This window comes from Cydia splendana, chromosome 12 (assembly GCF_910591565.1).
Source record: "Cydia splendana chromosome 12, ilCydSple1.2, whole genome shotgun sequence".
Taxonomy (NCBI): Eukaryota; Metazoa; Arthropoda; class Insecta; order Lepidoptera; family Tortricidae; genus Cydia; species Cydia splendana.
The window spans coordinates 12,269,752-12,292,596 of record NC_085971.1 but is presented as its reverse complement, the minus strand read 5'-3'; the positions used below and the strand labels follow the sequence as shown (position 1 = coordinate 12,292,596).

The following is a 22,845-nucleotide window of genomic DNA, read 5'->3' as shown; positions in this document are numbered from 1 at the left end:
TCACATTGTATTTTAATAGGTATTGATTATGTAGCAAGCTGCCATTAACTATTTAAAATAAAAAAGCTGAATGCCTCCAGGTATTTACATAATTATATCTTTCGCAAACAGTTTTTATTAACTTACATTTAATCGTTTAAACATTAAATTAATTTACAGCTGTGACAGTTTTGCTAGTAAGTAAGTTGTGTCTTGTTCGTTAGACGATTTTGATGACGTCATCGCTCAATGGTCATTTGTATCGGTCGACGATTTTCAGACATGCGATATTTTCTAATTCACGTAGCCACTTATACGCATGTATTATCCAAATGACCCGTGTTATGCAATCGAACGATAGATAATCACCACAAAAAGGGGTAATTTACCGGACTATATTGCACGTATCTCTACAAACCTACAATCTCGTCAATAATTGCCGTTCTACTGCGATAAGTCTCGGCTAAAAAATGTTTTGAGTATGTTACTATACTTATAATAACTAATATTTGTTACAGCTAGGCACAGATGATAATTTTGTTCAAATCAAAGTTCAATTTGTACCTAACTGTATCGCGTTCGATTGCTATACTCCACCGCAACGCAATGCAGAGATCTATTTCCTTATGTTGCGTTTTATTTGCACACTTGCAGAAATGGAGCATTTTCCAATCAATGGCAATCGAGAGCGCTCAATAAGGAAGTGGGATTGGAACGTGGCGGCCTGGCGGTGCACCGTCAGTCGCTGCGGTCGCCATTCGGGACCTCAGCCTATTAGTACGCCCGTATTCGTACCGTAGTTGTACCCAGCGATAATTAAACAGGCATAGACAATAATGATATACGAGCGTTTTGTGGAACAGTTTGTTAGCTAAATTGGTAACTGTTATTCATGACGGCATTGTTAACGGTTAGAACTCGTCTATCTTCCTGTACAGCCTCGGGATACTAAGAGGACTATATAAGTATTTAGAAAATGCGCATCATATGTTTTTTTTGTACATACCACAATGGTAACTAACAAGCATATCCACCTGGTGGTAAGTAGGTAGATACAATAAGTTTTGTAGCACGTAGGCAGCTGGGTTGTTATTAACTTGTAACACCCCTGGAGTTTCAGGAGTACATAATAGGCTACGGGAACTGTTTAAAATCAAAATCAAATCAATCAAAAATATACTTTATTCATGTAGGCCTAGCAACAAGCTCTTATGAATCGTAATTAATCTTAATCTAATTATCAGAGCAATTTGTTGATGTTAATATTATTCCATAATAAAATTGGATTATTATACATATCAAATTTAACACTAAGAATTTCACAAAAGGATCGTCAAACATTAAAAAGATTGTATAAAAAAATACTAGTCTAGAATTTCTAGAATACAATCTAAATGTCAAAAAAAAAGCATAAGTAACAAAAGAAGTAGTTACCATTAAGAGGGCCGTATACTTGTTTGCCATCGTGGTATAAAAAAATATGGGCAATTCTATAACACATATGCACTTAGGCAATCATTTAAAGTCAGCTAATTAAGTATTTGTGCTGACAGGAAAGCTTCGCAACCAATATATGCAGGTAGTGTTAGATACTGAACTGACTCAGTACATTGTACATAGTAATATGTAAATAAAGTGCTTAGATTGACGCTTCTTATCACAGAAAAAGGCAAGACAAGTATCAGACGCAGGCCTAGTACACTTTCCATAATACTATGGGTTCATTAGCAAATGCGGCAAGTAGGTATTCGTGTAAAAACAACACGGTAACGGCTAAAAAACATTCCGACACATTACAACACTACAGTGGGTAATAAATATCACTCAAAATTACTGTTTAGGTGTCAATGGTATTGTAAGATCGTGTAACAAATCAATTGTTTTGTAATAAACACCGTCTGGCGGCATAACCGCAGTTCCCAGGGCCCGGGGCAAAAAATGAACGATAATAAGAGTCAGTGAACGGTATCCAATGATTTCCAGTGAAAGTTTGGACGAGCTCCAGAGGCTGACGGTACCTTATCAGGGCGGGAAAGTTTTATCAGTGCCGACATTATATGCATCTGGAACTGTCAGATTGCTGCATATCAATGTACTTCCGATGGGTGACGCGTCATATACATGGTGGCTAAAAAATAACTGCATTCCCGTATACTGAGCTACTTTTACCATGGTACCAACCAACCAACCAAAAATAGTATGGTGGTATTTCGGAGTTGGTCCCATACCAAGTTGCTCAGTATAATCCCAAAACCTCCCTGGCAACGGGAATGCAGTTATTTTTGAGCCATCTTTATACAGGATAAAGTAGGTTTCGTTATAATATGTTACAGTTTACATTACATGCACGAAAATTGGCGTATTAGGCACTAGCTTCTAGAAAAGTGTCTGCTGGACGACTCTTCATAGGAATATTTTGGGATTTGTCTGTTATATTATATGAATGAAGAAGCCCTCTAAGACATCCGGTGGATATAAAACAGCTTTACAATACTTATAACAAAAATAAGGGTGCAACAATTTTTTTACGCGTCCAATAAGTTTTTCTTCTACTTTTTCCTAATCAGAACAGGATACCGAATATGCCTATAGGTACCTACGCTTACCTACGCACTTATTAGTAACAACTCAAAATGGGCACCCATTTGGTGAGCAACCACGGCCGTCATTGCTTATGTTATTAAAATTTGTCTACACAATCGATGCAAATTAGCAGGCACTAAAATCCATGAAGATATCATTAATACTTAGGCTAGGCGTCAGCTGAGACAAGCAGTGCAGTTTTATATATTTCAAAAAAGTTTTAGTTCGATTTAACCTTCTGTATTATTACGTAAATACCTACATGTAATCTGGTAGAAAGAGCTACGAATATTATTCAGTCGACCGTGAATGAGATAGGTATGTGAGTAGGATTACATATTGCAGGTACACACGATTACCAACTGAACTTAATTTAAGTGCGAGTATCATGGCACTGTGGAATGCGAGACTGAAGCGCCGGAGTACCTAATTAATGTGCTTTGATTGGCCGTTGCATCTGATTACACGCGCTGTCAGCGAGATACTATGAAGTTTCATATACAGGATGGAATAATACGAGGAAATAAACAATTGAAATACGAATGAACTAAGATGATTTTTAGGGTCACGGTTTTAAATTGCATGGGCAATGTTAAGAGGCTTGATTTAAGATTTTTAGTATTAAATGAGTAGAAGTAGCTGAGCGGGTGAGGCGTTCTAAATTATCTACACACACACATACTCTCTTAATCAAAAAAATATGTTCAAAGATTCAAAGATTCAAAGATTTATTTGTTCAACATAGGTAGGTTACAAGATGTTAAATAAATGTTTCAGTATCACTATGTCGTGCCTATTGGCATACAAATTCAATAAAAATACACACTCTAATCGTAATATCACAGATAAACAATAATAGTCAACAATAAGATAAACAATAATAGTCAAAAAAATATGTTCATTTAGATTTTAGATCAATTTAAGCTCCCCGTCCGCTTAGTTATTTTTAAAGCGTTTCACGTAGAACGTCTACCAATAGGTAATTTCGCATTAGCAGGCAGCGAAATTAAACATTCTATGAAATCAATATTAAGCCGGTGTTTCAGAGCTTTGTATTTAATTTATAAATTTCAATTTTATATAGACTTTTAAAAAACTGTTTATTTATATGACATTATTTAATAACTGTTAATTTAAATAAGTATCTACCATCCTGTACATGTGATCCTAACTGAGAGGTATTTGAATGTTTGCGTTCCTTTTTTTAAACATTTCTTTAGTTTTCAATTATCTTCGTCTCTAATTCCCGACACGGTCAATGAAACATCGCTCGGCGATTCACTAAAATAGCTCAGTTGTATTAATTGACTCAAGTTATTTAACTGCCAATTTAATTCGGGCCATAAAAATGTATATCAAAGATAGAGCTCATACAGGATGTATTTATTGCTACTTTAAGGTAGACTTTTTGCCATGTTTTTGTAACAATAACCGTATATTAGTACTGTTAAATATCGTTTCTTTTATATTATTAAATTAATTGACTGAACAATGAAGCAACACGATAGGAACACGATCATTTGTATGGTAAAGATTGGTTGGACGAAATAGAGAACCAACAAAGAAGATCTACGAACAGTTAAGAAGAAAACTTAGTTTGTCGAGCGCTATTGAATAGAAAAGGAATGATAGGTACTCGTATATTTAGGTTATAGGTTCTCGCGGGCTTGGTTTCCGCAACTCGACGTCATATTATTGCGCCTATTTTGCGTGGTGAGTGGTAGGTACTCGTATCTGGAAACCAAATAGTGAACGTAATGTTGAAGAGAAGAGGACGGCAGGAAGCCAAGGAGAGTGTAAATTCACACTTGTGTAGGAAAAGGAACAATGCGACCAGCGCCACTAACTCGCTCGTGCTGTAACACTACTTACTGTCAGTGAGGTGGTTGAAGGCAGTCACGTCGTCGTTCAGCTTGCCCTCCATGCGGCGCAGCTTGGTGCTCAGGTCCCGCGTGTGTAGGAACAGGAACAGCGTGCACGACACCGCGACCAGCGCCACTAGCTCGTTCGTGCTGTAACACTACTTACTGTCAGTGAGGTGGTTGAAGGCAGTCACGTCGTCGTTCAGCTTGCCCTCCATGCGGCGCAGCTTGGTGCTCAGGTCCCGCGTGTGTAGGAACAGGAACAGCGTGCACGACACCGCGACCAGTGCCACTAGCTCGCTCGTGCTGTAACACTACTTACTGTCAGTGAGGTGGTTGAAGGCAGTCACGTCGTCGTTCAGCTTGCCCTCCATGCGGCGCAGCTTGGTGCTCAAGTCCCGCGTGTGTAGGAACAGGAACAGCGTGCACGACACCGCGACCAGCGCCACTAGCTCGCTCGTGCTGTAACACTTCTTACTGTCCGTGAGGTGGATGAAGACAGTCACGTCGTCGTTCAGCTTGCCCTCCATGCGGCGCAGCTTGGTGCTCAGGTCCCGTGTCTGTAGGAACAGGAACAGCGTGCACGACACCGCGACCAGCGCCACTAGCTCGCTCGTGCTGTAACACTACTTACTGTCAGTGAGGTGGTTGAAGGCAGTCACGTCGTCGTTCAGCTTGCCCTCCATGCGGCGCAGCTTGGTGCTCAGGTCCCGCGTGTGCAGTCGCGTGCACAGAGATTTGGGACTGGGTAGGCAAAATTATATCAGAAAACCGGGCAAGTGCGAGTCGGACTCGCGCACGAAGGGTTCCGTACCATAATGCAAAAAAAGGCAAAAAAAAACGGTCACCCATCCAAGTACTGACCCCGCCCTACGTTGCTTAACTTCGGTCAAAAATCACGTTTGTTGTATGGGAGCCCCACTTAAATCTTTATTTTATTCTGTTTTTAGTGTTTGTTGTTATAGCGGCAACAGAAATACATATGTGAAAATTTCAACTGTCTAGCTATCACGGTTCGTGAGATACAGCCTGATGACAGACGGACGGACGGAAGGACAGCAGAGTCTTAGTAATAGAGTCCCGTTTTACCCTTTGGATACGGATCCTTAAAAAATGAGAGCTACTAACTCACCAAAAAAATTGCGTGATGGTTTTCATTTTGTTGTCAAGTCTTTTCAATTAAGTACTTCTTTTTTTGGCTAAACGAAAGCTTCGAAAACGCATCATTTTTAATAGTTTGCACACACACACACACCCACCACAACTTTCACAGTTAAATTATCCATTTTTTCACTAATCGCACTTTATAATTTCCGGCAACTGTTAACTGTTATCTCATAAACTCACCAAAACAAACAAACAATGGCGACCGAATAAAAAATGAAAATAAACTTAACCAAATACTGTAAACGAATAAAAAAATAGTCTCGTATTTGCACTAAATTACCGTAGCAAATGCTACTTTTTAAAATAGTCACATAAACATCGGAACTATTCGGAAACTTTCGGGCGTCCTTCGTTTAGGTTTGGTACGAAAGACACTGCCTATTGCGTCTAAATGTGTGCGTTACTTGTATAATTGTGTGCTCGTACTTATAGGAAGGCCCACTACACTGTAACCGCGTAACGACGAAGGCACACATAGAAAGATTTAGACGGAAATGTTTTCTGTCTTTGCCGTGCAAGGCACGTAGCGGCGCTAGTGCCGCGTGGTGTAAACTTCGTCGCGTAGAATTATTATAGATGATGACTTGATGACAAAGCTTAACCGGTAGATGGAGCGCTTATTAATTTTTAGAATGTTTTAAGTTATATCGATTACTGATAGTACGATCAAGTATAAATTAAATTAAGTAGTTTAAGAGGATAGACATCGGAATTATAGTAGGGTAGGCAGTGCCTTTTTGCCTTTATGAAGTGCACGCCACTGCGCGTGTGTAGGAACAGGAACAGCGTGCACGACACCGCGACCAGCGCCACTAGCTCGCTCGTGCTGTAACACTACTTACTGTCCGTGAGGTGGTTGAAGGCAGTCACGCCGTCGTTCAGCTTGCCCTCCATGCGGCGCAGCTTGGTGCTCAGGTCCCGCGTGTGTAGGAACAGGAACAGCGTGCACGACACCGCGACCAGCGCCACTAGCTCGCTCGTGCTGTAACACTACTTACTGTCCGTGAGGTGGTTGAAGGCAGTCACGTCGTCGTTCAGCTTGCCCTCCATGCGGCGCAGCTTGGTGCTCAGGTCCCGCGTGTGTAGGAACAGGAACAGCGTGCACGACACCGCGACCAGCGCCACTAGCTCGCTCGTGCTGTAACAATAAAAATACAATTGTCACTTGACCTGTTTAAATATAAAACTTTTTTATGGAGTTATTATTAAGATATTTTAGCGGGTCAAGAGCGCTTTCCTCCTTTAGCTGCTCTGCTTTCTGCATCAGTAATATTAATTAGCATCATAAAAAGAATCAGGAGCCATATTATCATCGGTTTCGCCAGTTGCGATTTACCTATGAATAAGGTTTTCTATGAATTCAACCATGGGGCATTGAAAACATAAAAAGTTGATTTTGATTTTAATGTTATTGCATCGCGCCCGCCTATATGTTGCGACTTGCTAAGTATAATACATACAGGTACAGCGAGCTGCATAATTACATGGGTATATTATTAATGGAAATAATTCACTCTGTGCTTTTCTTGTTACGCTACGCCGTAGCCTGTAGCAGGTTTGTAGCAAAGACTCTCCTTGACGACAATTATGTATTTATTGGCGCTGAATAAATGGTCACAAATAATATAAAAGAGAACGATATGTAGCGCACGAACCAAACGTGCACTTAATGACACGGTAAATGGTTGAATTTACGGGCATTTTAGCCGCTTTACCCAAGTTAAAATGTCATTATCGCCGTCGGAAACGATTAAAAGCAAACGAGTGGCAAATCTTGATAAAATCAAACTCTACCTTGATATTTTTCACAACGTGAAAACAACCGCTAAAATACATTGTGTTTATTTTTCTATAACTAATCAGCCAGTTTTGAAAGACAAGCGTGTTAAAATCACAAAAAAAAACACCAATTATAGAGTAGGTACCAACTTTTTGCGACTTGGGCAAGTTTGATATCAATGTCAATAAGCTTTCTTAGTAACTAACTTAGATAATACTATATCAAAATAACAGACAGCCAATAATAATTTCTTCGCCACGCGCGCCAAGCCGAGCCGGCGAGTAATGGCTGGTCTAATGGTGATAAATAGCGTATGGGAGCGAAAACTGTGCTGATAAAGATATATTGGAAGCCATGTTATTAATATTTTCATTATTAATCATATGTTGTAAAAACATTGAATGGTTTTATTGTATCAAAAGATTTTTAATGGCGTTTAGTTTTAAATGTTGTTGTTTTTTTAAGTCGTGATCTTTGCTAAGAATGCCTGTTCTTGTATGAATCGTAGCTTTAAATATAAAGAATGGATGTAGCCTACTTATTGACGGGTCTATCAACTATTTCTTGACATGGTCGGTCTCTTGGGTCAACGACACGTATTTCACCTTTGGCGACATTTGCACTTCGTTGAGTTTGTTCAGCAAGTTACTAAGCAATATTTTTGTCAAGGTCGAGTTCTGATAATGGATTCCATGAGGAACTGAGGGGACTCCTCAAATCTTACAAGCATTATAGCGAGGCCTTTGCCCAGAAGTGGGACACAATAGGCTGACAAATAATATTTGGCGAACAGGAACTGCTCATGAAGACTATTTTACTCCTCCACGACAAGTAATTTAAGTCTTGTGGCTAATTGTAATTGTTATGAGATGCATTATGCTTGTAAACAATTTGAATGGCATTTCAAAATATATTGTGACGCCGGTATTATCTATTAAAAATTATGGATCATCTTAGTTACTAAGTGAAAGCATGATGATATATATACATATAGCCTATTTTTCAGAAACTATGTCACAATAGCTCCTCGGAAAACGGTACAGACCATCAACAAGAAGTTGATTGACCCTAATGTGCTTAATACCTAATATTAATATGTCGTGTAATGTAAGCTAAGCATAATGAATTAACACACACACCAGTCACACACACACATAACAGACACACACATAACAGACACACACATAACAGTCTGGGGGACCGATTCAACGGTAACAATTTTATATGGTTTGTTTGTGTTGGTCTTGGCAAAATTATTACCTACTTTAAATATTTAACTTGGGCGAAGTTGGGCACCAAAGGTGATGTTTGGGTTCCCTAGGGTAGATAAATTTGGCAAACCTGATTTTCTTGGTTTGGTCAGAACAAATCAACGTTAGTCGCTTAGACGGCGCGCGAACTCGCATGCGATTTTAGATACATTGCGGACTGTTGGTTACGTCCAATTCAACCAACCGATCAAAACCCGCAATGGTATGAAACTCGCATGCGAGTTCTCGCATCGTCTAAATCAGGCCTACGTTGATTGGTGCCGTGAGCAAGGTCAAGGTCGTATCAAAATAAGATAAAAACCATGTCAAATTGTGAAAGCTGAATCGTACTCCGGGCTTTTTGCTTCGTCAGACACAAGAGAAGCATCTCCATTTATAATTTATAATACATTAATTCACTTTAAAACTATCCTGGCGAGGGTTACAGCTCACAGAGTCACTAGTTTAATAGTGTCAGATAAATATCCCGTAATAAATAGCTAGCTATTAAATACTCAAATATTGCATCACAAAAAAATCAATATAAAAGCAAAAATATTCACATAATTAGGACGGGACGCACTCATGAACTAAGGCTGAGCCACTACCAAAACCAAAATGGCGTTACTATGTAATTTCGAATTGCCCACACCACTGTAATGTGTACGCGGAACACCAAACTAATGGTTACTGGTCACATGTATTAAGTCATCCCGTGATAAATCAAGTTTTTATTCGCCTTGGAGGCTTAAGCCCAAACCGGTACTTCCGATTTTCTCTCACACTTTATCATAATCATCATTATCGGTCTAAAATGCGCATGCTATAGACATTAGACATTTGATTTGCAAAGCTAGACAAAAACAGACTAAATTACAAGATAACCACATACCTACATAACATTTGAATATCTAACTACGCGCAGTACAGACTAACTGTACATATATGGAATATTCAAATTTAGACATTAATGAAAATGTACAACAAAAGTACCGTTTTCATTAAACACTTAGTGAGCATGCAGAAAATTAAAATAACAAGGCAACATGCATTCTCTCGACGCTACGTGTTGCGATGTGACCTAGGTTCACGAGTAATCTATGTACTTAATCTCAACACTTAAACTACATTTTTCAAGTCAGATAGGGGTAAGTAGACTAACAATTTCTTGCCATTTTATACATAAGTATTTGCACTGGCGCGAAACATTTTCTATAAGAAAAATGTACATAGTTGGATTACCTGTTAGTGGCTTTAATAGTAGGTATTTATGTAACTCTGTTACATGTAAAGGAAATAATTCTTGACATTGTAAGGCCATATTCCCACGCGTAATAATAAACAAGTGATCAGCACAATGCAAATAACCAGCCCGGTTAAAACTATGTTAACGCTTGTTTTTACTTGCACAGGAGAGATTGAAACGAATATTCATTGACTCAGTCAATTATCTCACAGTTTTATGTAAATGTAACACAGATGAGAAAAAACAAAGAAACAAAGGGTTTTGTCAGAAACAATGATGCTATAAATGTAGGTAATAAATATTCTAGTTGCGCATGATTTTGTTCAGATTAAACGACTTTCGAGGGCTTCACGAATGTCGATCGTCTTTTTTGTGAGACCTTAACTGGGCTCATCATTGTCCTCTAGTAGAAAGCGAGTTGACCACGTGCCTTCGGACGTGATGTTACGAATAAAGTACATTTAAGACCTTACGTTGCGAAACGCTCTTCAAATTCTTAATTCAATGATTGTCCATTGTTTATGACTTTTATGACATGCATTATGTATAAGAAAGTTTGCAGAAGCATACATTTAGATACTTGACTTGAAAAATAGATCTTATAATATAAGTATATTATGTGTAATGTGTAGGTACCTAACTGTGCTATTCAAACACTGTGACACTCTCGACGTAGAAGTCATTTTTCATTTCATTAACATTCCTCCAAATAATTTATAGGTATGTACTATATACCCGTACTTATATCAATAATTGCCGGTAATTTTATTATTTTAATTAGATAACTTACAAGATAGGTATTTATCTCTAAAATAATGTAACTTTTTTGACGAACTGAAGAAAACTTTTCATTTAAAAACTACCCATTGTCACGAAACTGATTTCATGTTAAATGAATTTAAAATACAAGGTAACGAAATAATAGGGATCAAATTATATGTTTGCGTTACATTAACCGTTTTTCTTTCTCATAGCGTGTTCTCGTTATACAAATTTTCTGAAACCGTTTTATTCGTCACGAACACTAATTCAATATTTGTGTCGATTATTATAACATTGAAATTAACCTTTATTCACTTTCCAAAAGGTCTAAATCTCTGGCGTGCGTGTATGTAATTGTGTGTGAAACATACAGACCTATAAGAACTGAGCTTCTTAAGATAATAAATATTCGTATTAACGTTCTTGGTTAAGTGAATAAGCATCATTATAAAAAGTATATAGTTGAATTGCGTAGTATCTTACATGGAAGTCAGACAACTCCTTTTACGAGCTATTGTGTTGCATGGAATGCTATGAATTTTAAATAGTAATCTCAAGCCTCGGTTCATGCTTGTCATTTTTCAGTGCGGTTTCCGTGAGACCTGCAAGTAGTGGCATCCGACTTATCTTGTAGCTTGTGAAATGGTGACCATGTTGTGGATAGCGGTGTCACCGTCGAACTTTGGAGGTTTGCTTTCAGACATTAATGAATTAAAAAAGGGGGACATACTTATAGCTTAAGTAGTAATCTACAGCTGAATTGGGTTATCTTCTTAACAAATCGGTTAAAAAGTCAAATATGTACTTACATATCGCTCCTGTTTGTTGTTGTTGATATGATAAATGCTGTTACATGGCTCACTTTAAACTGTCTCAAAAATAAAAGGGCAGTATATCGGTAAATAACAGATACAACGAGCCAATTTAATTCAATATCATGTCTTTAATTTTCATTATTATCTTTACTAAATCTACTCGTAATTTAGTTGGCATAGGTACATTGTAGCAAAATAGATTGACAGATAACGCGGTGATTCCATCTAGTTTTGTTTGAATAGAGAATGCGCGAGTCGCGTGCAAGGTGCGCGTGCGACGCCGCCGGCCGCTCGTTGATCAGGCTGTTCCCATTGCATACCGACCACAGGCGAGCTTTGATCTCGGACTAACCAGTACATGTTACCACGACTTTCGAATAAGAATAAGAAACCATTTATTGCCAAACAAAAAACAGACAGGTTTAAAAAAAAAATTGCATGTGTGGTAAAAAGAACGGGCTCAGCATACGCTGCGCCAACCATTTCACAAATTGCCTGCGCAGCGCTGATTTTCAGTCCGTCCCCTTCACTGAACCACATTGATATGTATTCAAGACGTTTTTAATTCTTATCTGATTTTGAGATCTGTAACATTACTACATTACTGACTCACTTGAGACCGAAACGTTTTCCATGTGCAATGCGAACAGTGGCCCTGCTATTGCTATCGACAAAGCGTTAAATTGTGGCACGCAAATAGGATGTACCAAATAAACCAAGGTAGTTTTACCATAAATAAAGATTTCATCTGGATAAGTGCTACCACAATTACCTATTCATGTGCAATTTAATGTAATACGATAAGTCAGCCATTCGTATGCAGCACTTAGTGAAAGGTTTTGAGACTAAGTATATCTAATACTAGTAGCGACCCGCCCTGGCTTCGCACGGGCTAACAAATTATACACCTAAGCCTTCTTCAAGAATCACCACTCTATTGATAAATAAAAACCTCATGAAAATCCGTTTAGTACTTTTTGAGTTTATCGCGAACAAACACACAAACAGACAGCTAGACGCGCCGGGGGACTTTGTTTTATAAGGTGTAGTGATTTATAGATTTTTATTTTCATTTGGTATTCAAATTATGACTAACATTTCGAATTTAAATGCATTAAATATGCTTATAATCGTGCTTCTATTTCTTGCGTAACTAAGTCATCAAATAAAAAAAATAATCATAAAATAAATAATCATGGAATGGTACAATATTTTAATTTTGTTTACATAACAATAGGTAAAAAAAAACTTTACATAATGCATAACAAATATATATTCAACGTATTTATTCATACAAAGTAAATTGTCACCAACTATTCACTTAGACGGGATTAATTACATATAATTATCCTCCACTGAAAGGACACTATAATTACACGCGTTCATGTAACGGTTTTCTATTATTTGCTCATGCAGAAAATAATCAATCCAGACTGGCGTTATCATGACTGCGATGCAATCTATATGCTGTTTATAATCCTATCAACATACCAGGCACTGGAGGCTTTAAGAAAAATAGACATAAAATATAAGAACAGCAATCTAGAGCTCGAGGCTTGTAGTAGGTATTTACATTTTAAACCGATCCCTTGCTTTAATGCGAAAATTGCCGGCAAAGCCTCTATTACCCGTAATTTGTGAAAGAGAAAGAGGCTATAAAACACGATATATATTCTAGTCACTTTAGCCGCAAAATATGTTTACACGCTAATTGTGTCCACGAGATCGCTATTCGTGTTAATGACAGTAAAATTAATTCGCGTTCGCCCCACTTCCAGGTCACGAGGTGTAAACTTACTGAGTGAGAGTCGGATCTCGCGTGATCACAAATCCACGCTGTGTATCCACTGCTTTCTTATAAAACTTTATATCAAACGAATACAATTACTACTAATTTGACTTTTATTTTGCATGCGTTTAATGTGATTTTTCCTATTCCAATAGCCCGTGAAATACGAGCTTAAGAAAGTAGCAGTGAATATCGACTCATACACGTAGACTCAAATTATAGGCCGAATCAGCATTGCAGCGTGGAAAAATCTGATATTAAACCGTCTGAGATTATAGGAAGGCTTTATTTACCGTATATACTTACTTGAATACAATAGAATAATAGTCATGCTCATGGTCTTAACTGTCTTAAGCGGTTATTGTGTTAACGCATTTACCATCTGATTGTACTATGTAAAAGATGACCTTATATGGGATCTCTTGCAAATTGCCACGATTGTTCAAGTATTCAAATTATAAAAACCAACATCGTATAAAAACCTGAAATTGGGACAAAATACGCCTCAAACTAAATTAAATTGAAAGCCAGAAATAAATATATAATTATGTGACCGCACACGCAAGTTATTGTCGCGGTCAAGAAATCAGAGTAACGCAACGGCTTAATGCAAAACGAGTTTAATGACATTAACGGACAAATATTTGAAGATTGTGTAGAAATGAGATAGGTTACTAATAATTATATTCAGGTTCACACTTTTCACAAAGTTTCCAATCAAGAAAATTTCACAAACTGCCTGCCTAAGATAATTTAAATAGGAATGAGTAGATAAGGGAAGACGTGACTCACATACTGCACACCGAGTCAATATGGTCTTTCATTAAGGCTTTATGGAATTATGGCTTTACTCATAAACATGGAAGTGATGAACCAAATGGAATCTTAATCAACACCAAACTAGGACATAAACTATTGTAGACATATTATATACTTTAAATAAATGCTAGTCGTATCCTCATTGCGGTAATGGTAAACAGATATGGTTAAGTATAAGGGTGCGGTATCTGCCATTCCATAGACATACCCTAATGAAATTCAAGTGCGTGCTTGCACTACGATGTAGGTACAGTGATTTTATGAGCATTATGGCTTATGATCGGCTACTTGATCCGTGATGATAGCGGAGCTTGTCTCATCTTATTACAGGCTATCCCTATTATCCCTAATCCCTAAGGAATTCGTTCGACATGATTCTAAGGAACTTCTTAAGCTTTCTCGTATTTTGCCTTGTTGTAATCGGCCGTGAAATTTTACCAGTACGGAGTTTCCTGTTTTGATGTGATTATTACAGCCGTTCAAAACAAAATTACCCATTGTGTATTACTTGAGAGTGAGTTATTTGCGAAACAAAAACTATGACAACAATAATATTAGGCTCAATTGTACACATTGAATGCTATTTAGATATTACCTTTTTGGTACTTAAGAAGGTTAGTAATAAATATACAGGGTGCCCAGTAATTAATGGATAACCTTCTAACCACCGACAGGGTACCTTAAGCTGGTCCAGAAAATGCACATATAGGTCTAGTAAAAGTTTCGTGGTTTTCGAGATAATCGCACTTTTCTAATTTTGGTTCCTTGTTTCACTAGACAGAAAAGTTCGATTATCTCGAAAACCACGAAACTTTTACTAGACCTATAATTGCATTTTCTGGACCATCCTTGAGATTCTTACAATGAGCCCTTTTGTTTGATATATAACCAGGTGCTCTGTCGGTGGTTAGAAGGTTATCGACTAATTACTGGGCACCCTGTATAGGTACACTCATAAGTAACAACTTTGACTTAGTAGAAGCTTTTAAATCTAGACCATACTAAAACGCGTGACAAATTATCAAATGCCATTATGCATTATCTTGCTTAAACGGTTTCTTTAACGTACGTTATGTTTCTTTGAATTGTAAATTAGTCCGTGTAAAATATGTCTGCAATATTTTCCTGTCAGTGAAATAGGTCGTCCTGTCATTTTATGCATAGAAAGCTCTGACAAATGCATTCAGCTAAGCCTAAAGCCGGCTTGATTGGAAAGTTGGGTGCAGCTGCACTAACAGGTTGCGCAGTGCACTTTCCACGCGATGGACTTTCCGATATCAGGCGGCTGGTATAAACGTAGCATTCGTCCTTAATGGCTCCGAGTGGTTTCTCTATTCAATGAGAGACTTTATCCCATAGACTTCGCATTTTTAACCTTACGCTTTAAGGATGACTCACGTTAGACTGGGCCGGGTTCGGGTAGGAGCTTCCGGCGCTTCGTTTTCTATGGAAAGCGTTACGTGATCAGTGATCACCGGTCATCATAGAAAAGTACCCCGGACCCGGCTAGGGTAGGGTTTAGGTGAATTAATATATTTTTGTAGGAAATAAGCAAAACTTTTAAAGTCATAATTTTGTTTTGTAATATAGCGATTTAAATGAATGCATTTTTCCCCTCTGGACTCTTAAACATATCCAAACTTAGTCACCACTAATATTAGGCGCTGCCATGTCAAGCAAGCAAGCACCACATTATTCTAATACGTAAATAATTATGGGTAGACGTAGACGTAACTATATACGATTTTTCTATTTTTGCTGCTGTTTTCTTTCTATATTGTTTTCTTTTGTCGAGGCGTGTGCAATAAAGAGTATTTGTATTGTATTGTATTTGTCTTAAACAAACGTGAAGGTGAAATTCCAAAGGAGGTGAACCTGAGTCTTATATGGCTTATCTAGTGTGAGTGGGAATATGATCTGTGACCCATCGCAACCCGATCGAGCCGCGATGTTCACACTCAGCTTAAACTGGCTGCTTCGAGACAAGAGTACTGAAAGTAACAGTTGTCGTCCTCTCCATACACAGGCATTACTTAATTTTAAGATAAGTGTAGTTGAACCTTCCATATGTGTGTATTAGTCAAAAAAACGTGAGTTAAACTTCGGTTGCGGTTCGGTACATCAGAAATAATATTTCTTGAAAAAAACTTCTAAAAGATGACTATAAATTCGGTCAGGAATTCAGGATCAAACACAGAAAAGAGGATAATTTAGGTGTGTTTATGCTAAAATTAACCAATTTTGGGAAGGAATTCTTTGGTCTTTAATTGTTCTCTATCCTAAACGGGCCCACTGATTACCAGTCCGCCGGACGATATCGGCCTGTCAGGTGACAGTTCCGAATAACTGACAGGCTGATATCGTCCGACGAACTGGTAATCTGTGGGCCCCTTAATGTTACTAGGGTCTGTGCGGAAAGAGAATGTATGGGCTCCCCTACATTTCACGACTCTTCTCTTTCCGCACAGACTCTACATATTGTTATTACTAACCTGACCTAACCTAACAAAAATTTCAGAATTTTCAGAAGCCCTTGGTCATCATTAGTCACTCAAGATAATCAGTAAACCTAGCAATCATGAATGACAGTCCGTCGTGTCGTGTCCATGAAACTATTAACAGACAAAAAACACAGAGGTCCATCATTTGCTGTGGCTAATTCGTATGCGGTTTTTTGTCGCAATAGTTGTGACATGTCATGTTAATGTTTGTCCGGTAAACAAGCATAAAAAACGATAATCGGTAATGCGAATCTAAATGACTACTGACCGAGCAGTGAAGTGACTATTGAAACATAAAAGTCCCCCGTATGTTAGAGGAATTTTTCGTTGTAATGATTTTAATTAATTAATGGCATGAACAAAGGCTAAGTGGAGCTTTCAAAGATAATTTATACACGTAGATAAAACATAAGTACTCTCTAGCAGAAAGGTTAAATACGGAATCGAAAAGTCATCAATCGAAGGCATTCGAAAATCTTGATAAATTGCTTGCAAATATTGAACGGGCCGTACCTATAATACCTACCTTATATACCGGGTGTGGCCTGTAACATGAGCAAAAAATTTTACTGTAGGCTGTACTCCTCATACTGACCAACATTTGTTCAGCGACTTTTAAAAATAACTTGTGGTTTGATTTTTATTACACTTTAATGTTTATTCTAAGACGCAATGTATTGCGAATTTTGTTATGTTTAAGGCGTGACAAGCAACGTCAATCACGCTAATATGGCGTGGCGATGGCGTCCATTGAAGATAATATTTATTTTGTATGAAAAATAGGGAGTCTAAATACTTCATAATTTTTAAAAGTTGTTGAACAAAAGTGTCACCGTTTGAGGAGTACAATCTATGTTTTAATTCTTTGCTCGTGTTACAGGCCACACCGTGTATATCATAATATGTGATTTTAATGACAAAAATTAAATTTATTAATTCGAAAAAGTTGGTAGGTACTACACACGTAATTTTTTTTACGATGAACTTATGGTTCCAAGTAGAGATGCACCGGATATTCGGTTACTATCCGGTATCGGGCCTATCCGGCCATTAATTTACTATCCGGCCGGGTACCAGATAGCAACATTGCTTGATTTTGGAGTAAACAAATTGGATTTAAGAAACAGACACCGGCATAGTCGTACTTCTTTATTATTTTTAAACAATTTAACCATTCCACTGACTTGCACGCGCACTCATTTCGAACCTAGAAATGTGTCCGCGCGAACGTTTACTAGGAAACAGGTCAAACCTGCAGAATGCGCACCTGAAAAACCGAAATGTAGGTATAGTTCCGCTGGCCGAATATTCGGCGGCCAGATACCGGATATTCGGCCGATGGTCAGGCCGGATATCCGGTATCCGGTATCCGGCCAAACAACTATCCGTTGCATCTCTAGTTCCAAGTCTAATATTGCAATCGCCGCAAAATCAAACTGCAATATTTACACATTATGCCGTTCGCAGCTAATAAATGGAAGCCTGTGCACAGGTCATTAGGGTTAACCAAAGAGCAAATAACGTGTACAATAGCAGACATTATGTCATCGTCCGAGCAGAATAAGATCAGAGATGAACCAATAAAACACACCCACGCGCCGGCGCTCCGTAATCGCCTCCCATACAAACTTCCTGGTTTAATGCGCCCAGCACCTATGAAATCAAAACCAGTACATCCTACATTCCAATAAATACATTCTACCCGAGGTCTGTTTTTAAATCCCAGAATCGTCAGTTACAAGTTTAAGTGAAGTTTTTTTTTTAATTTTACTACAGTTCTCTAAGGGATGACAGCAGCCGTTGCCATATGCAATTATGTGTGATAATTGTGCGTGGTGCAAGTGGTGCAACACACAGTAAAAACATAGTAAGTAATACGCTAGGTGCTAAAAAATGTGAAAGCATTTCCTAGAGTCAAAGAGCGTGTTAGTTATACCTATCCCGTGGCGTTTACACTGCACTTTTCTAATAATTAGTACTTATATAGTTATTTGTCCTAACCTTCCATTGCATATCAGTAAATACTCTCAAAGTACATACCTCAAAAGACTGCACATACACATTCAAAATATGTAGGTACCTAACAATAACGTCCTTATCTAATCCTAATAGGTATTATTAAATTTGCAGTAGATTGAATTTCGCTGTATCGTGAAGGAATAATAATCCAAGTGTTTAAAATAAGTATACAGAAATATTTTACATCTAACGTAAGTGCCTTATAATTTCTACCTAGATACAACCTAGCTATGGGTGTCGGTAACTTCGTTAGTATAACTGGGACGTCTGTCGAACAAGGCTTGACGAGTGCCGCGCATAAATCTACTCTGCCAAGATTTATTAGTACTTTCGACGGTACACATGATCCTACGTTTGTTTTATTATAGATCTAAAATCTTAACTTAGTTTCAGACATTATCATAGCCTAAGTATTACCAATATAAGTATTTGTACGCCGGTATCTCGCAGTGACATAAAATTTACGGTCAAAAGATGATTGTAACACTTTACTGCTGTCGTTTGACTTACCAAATATACACATAAACCTTCATTCAATAGGTCTAGAAAGGTCCAAAGGATTTAGAATATCACAAAATCAACTAGGTATGCTTCGTTTATTCTACTCGTAAATTACAAACAATTGTAAATGTTACTTGCAATAGATACTAGGTTTGCGATAACGAACTCCCACGAATATCTAGGAGGAATTTAGTTTTAAGAAGTAGGTAGGTTGACATTTTCTTACACTCTTAATTATCCAGTAGCTTTTCTGGGCCGGTCTGGCCTAGTCAGTAGTGACCCTGCCTATGAAGCCGACGGTATTGGGTGCGACTCCCGGTAAGGGCATTTATTTGTGATGACTTGATGAGCACAAATATTTGTCCCCGAGTCATGGGCCTTATCTATGTTTTTATATATTATATATCTTTGTCTGAGTACCAACAACACAAGCCAATATGTATAATAATGTCCTGTAATATTTATTTGTTATTTTATTATTTATTTTAGTTAAACTGTAACTTTGTTGGACGTACGTCTGCATGAAACCACTTTTCCCTTAAATATTTTTCTTTTACGTAATATAACAATCCACTCAGTAAATTGTCAAGCCACACTCGTAGCCATTCGTCATTCGTAGTTAGCCTGACAAGTATTTTAATGGCACATAACCAAAACAAACATTGCAAGCTGTCACATTTAGCCATAAACGGCGAAGTAAAATGGGTGTAAGGTCGGCGATAAACCTAATGGCCCCCGTAGTAGATTCTAAAAATGGAATATAAAGAGTTGAATGGGAGTGTTAGAAGGCTCACGAGAAATCGTGGCGCCGCGTCACGTGCGAGCTTCTTGGGATTATACGAAAGAAAACTCTTCTTCGAAACAAATAAATTGTTACAAATTGAATGTTATCCTACTTGTTGCCTGTTCGTAATTTGCTTGCGGCATGTTGTACAAAAAGCCTAGGCTGTAAACTCAAAGCAGGACTATTATTACAGCTCAGATGGCCTAGAATTGTTTAGTTAAAAAAATTGTGGTAGGTATTTACTTTAGTTTTATGTATTTTAATATACCTAATGAAAAAAAAAGTTATGAATTTACAACGATAACTGATTAAATTTGTTGTGTGTTATTTTTCCTGAAGAAATAATACTGACACAGGTCCCTGCATCCGTACTAATAACTCTAACAAGTAAGTATTATTTTGTTTGATTATAATATTATATGTTTTCCCTACGAGTCCAGATACTGGGCTAATATTTAAACTGCCGTGTTGGCTCGCCAGTATAGTAATGACAGCTATTCGGAGCTATATGCTGTCTGCTAATTAAGCCTCAGCATAAAGCACTCGTCCGCATGCTTGCTTTACTTGGGAACCGCAAAGTAGGTGGAATACACGACATACATGGCTTTAACTAAAACACATTACTCATAAAAGGTTGGACTTCAAAGGAGTTCCATGGGACTTACGCCTTGTTAAAATGAGACCGTTGTATAAGTATGAGGGCGATGACAGCTTTTGTGGCTTATGCTTCCGTATAATTGTAGAGTAGACATTTATTTAATGGTGTCGTCAAATAAGCCTACAAATAAATGACTTGCGGCCCGCTTTATGTTGTTTTAAGACTCGGGACTCAAGTTAAATAGCATATTATCCCGCATGCGTTGCATCATAAGGGTACCCGGGAAGCTCGGCTAGAATAATTGAATTGAAGGAGGCATCTAAGGCTAACTTACATACCTACTTAGTTTTTTATGGACTTAGGTATGACTAACCTATTACCCGTTTCTGTAGTTCTTAGGTATCGCAAAGGCTTTATTATTCATACCACCTAAATTAGTTAATCACCTAAATTAGTTAATAGCCTACCTAAAGTCATAATCGAAGATAATAAAATCTTCGTAATGGTAATACATATTTTATTAGTAGGTACCTATACCTAATGGATCCATTGCATGCGATATTCTGAAAACAAACATTAAATACATAACATAACAATATATGGCTATGCAACTTATTCGTCATATATTTCAGCTTATGTTAATAAGCGTCTGCAATTTACGTAATAGGTACTATTAAACTATCTAAATTAACCTGGCCATCACCATGTAAATGTTGTGTTGCACTCGTATCCTCAGTTACGCAACGGATGCAAACTTTCTATGTTTAGTCCACTGACATAAGAACTACTTAAAATATGTTCAATAAAATACGAGATGGTATGTCTCGGGTCATCCTCTCACTTTCTTGAGCCGTGGGATTATCGCTTTTATGGAGCTATTGTGGGTCCGCTGCCCAATCCGACCACTTTTACTTTTCACCTCTCGTATACGCTCGTATGACATCATAAACGCGTACGGCGGTGCACCGGATACTTTTACTTCAATTTTGTTATGATACTTTGTGATTAAATCACGGGATTTCTTTCTGTTAAAGTGGTATTAATGGTGCTTACAATTTATTGAACCACCGAGGTAAAAATTGGTTTCATTAATTTTATGCAACTTACCTAATGTGTTCACGCATCGTACTTGTAGTCTATTTATGTGAGAAATATTTTGACTGTTGAATTTTTCTTTTAGCAATTATTTTCAACCCCTTTGCCAACTGAACAGCTTTTGGAGATTTTTTAACTTTCAATTTTACAAACTGAACATCTGCGCATGGGTAAATTTTATTATTCTTCGAGGAAACTCGTTACGAAAATAGATAAAGACCCAACTTTATTACTTGCATTCATAACATTATGTATTCCACTATCGCCACACGAATTCAGGAACACAAATCGTTTACATATTGTTGACTGGTGTGGCGTCATCAAAACGAATGGGCTACTGTCCCATTCAGAGGTGTTGTGTGCTCGCTCCACGTCACTCACTTCACGCTCAACATCTCAATTGGCCATAAATGTCACTCCGTAAACGGCTGCCACGCTACTCATGAGCACAGCATAAAACAATGATCGTAGCCTATCTTGCCCGAACACTACGTTCAAATCTCGGACTCAACGACTTCTTGTCCCTTCTGAAGTACTTATTTATCAAGACCGCAATACATTACACATATGTGCACTTTCATTAATAAAAAAAATGCTATGCTACGAGGACACTACTGAGATATATATGCACCCTACACTATTCTAGGTTACATGGTATAAGAAAAACACTAGGGCAAGACAAACACTTGTAGGGAATCCTCATACTGTTTCTCTAACCCCGAGCAATATAAAGTATGTGTCTCATACCCCTCATACCCCACATGACCTTACTTTTTACCACAGCCATGTTCTCTTCAAGAAGGAATTCCATTTTTATACCTCTATTTTTTTTAATTGAGTTGCAGTTATCCGTGAATCCAAGCTAAGTAGCGGTGGTCTTGTAACGAGGATTATCGCTTTTTTTAAGGGTGCGTCTCGTTCTTGTCACATGCATCTATCTCCTTTTGTTTTAAGATGGACTACTGTATAAGTAAGAATTTAATGTTCTCTGCCATAAAGAGCCCGCGATCCGCGCACCGTGTAGCACTGACGTAATGATTGCTTCTCCACAATGGCGGTAATATTGCACTTGTCGCACATCCGCCTCCGTTCTGCCTGTCAGCTATTGTAAGCGTATGAAAAGAATTCGCGTTGAAATCGCGAGCGCTCATGTGGAATAAACCTAGCTGTGATCTTATTTGAAATGGTTTCTTTGTGCCGAGAGACAATTGAAATGCGCTTAGAAGAGAGCTCCGATTTTGGGTGGCATACTTTTATCGAAAGTGTTTCCCAAGTTGTATAGCGGAGAGAATCGA

At 37.9% G+C, this 22,845-nt stretch overlaps 1 protein-coding gene and 1 long non-coding RNA gene across 3 annotated transcripts in view; both read right to left on the bottom strand.

The window, feature by feature from the left end:
- The window catches only part of LOC134795490 (heparan sulfate 2-O-sulfotransferase pipe), a 49,578-nt gene extending 44,844 nt beyond the window's left edge, over positions 1–4,734 (bottom strand). Inside the window, exon 1 of one of the 2 annotated variants that reach the window (XM_063767341.1) lies at positions 4,435–4,734. In XM_063767341.1, the coding sequence (XP_063623411.1) occupies positions 4,435–4,486 (52 nt within the window). In that variant the 5' untranslated portion in view covers positions 4,487–4,734. The remainder of the gene's footprint in view (positions 1–4,434) is intronic. The other variant, XM_063767342.1, reaches the window with a different exon arrangement.
- Positions 4,735–6,464: 1,730 nt separating this feature from the next.
- LOC134795491 (uncharacterized) overlaps positions 6,465–22,845 on the bottom strand; it is a 44,272-nt gene continuing 27,891 nt past the window's right edge. The window contains exon 3 of the long non-coding RNA XR_010144820.1: positions 6,465–6,573. This is a non-coding gene — a long non-coding RNA (uncharacterized LOC134795491). The remainder of the gene's footprint in view (positions 6,574–22,845) is intronic.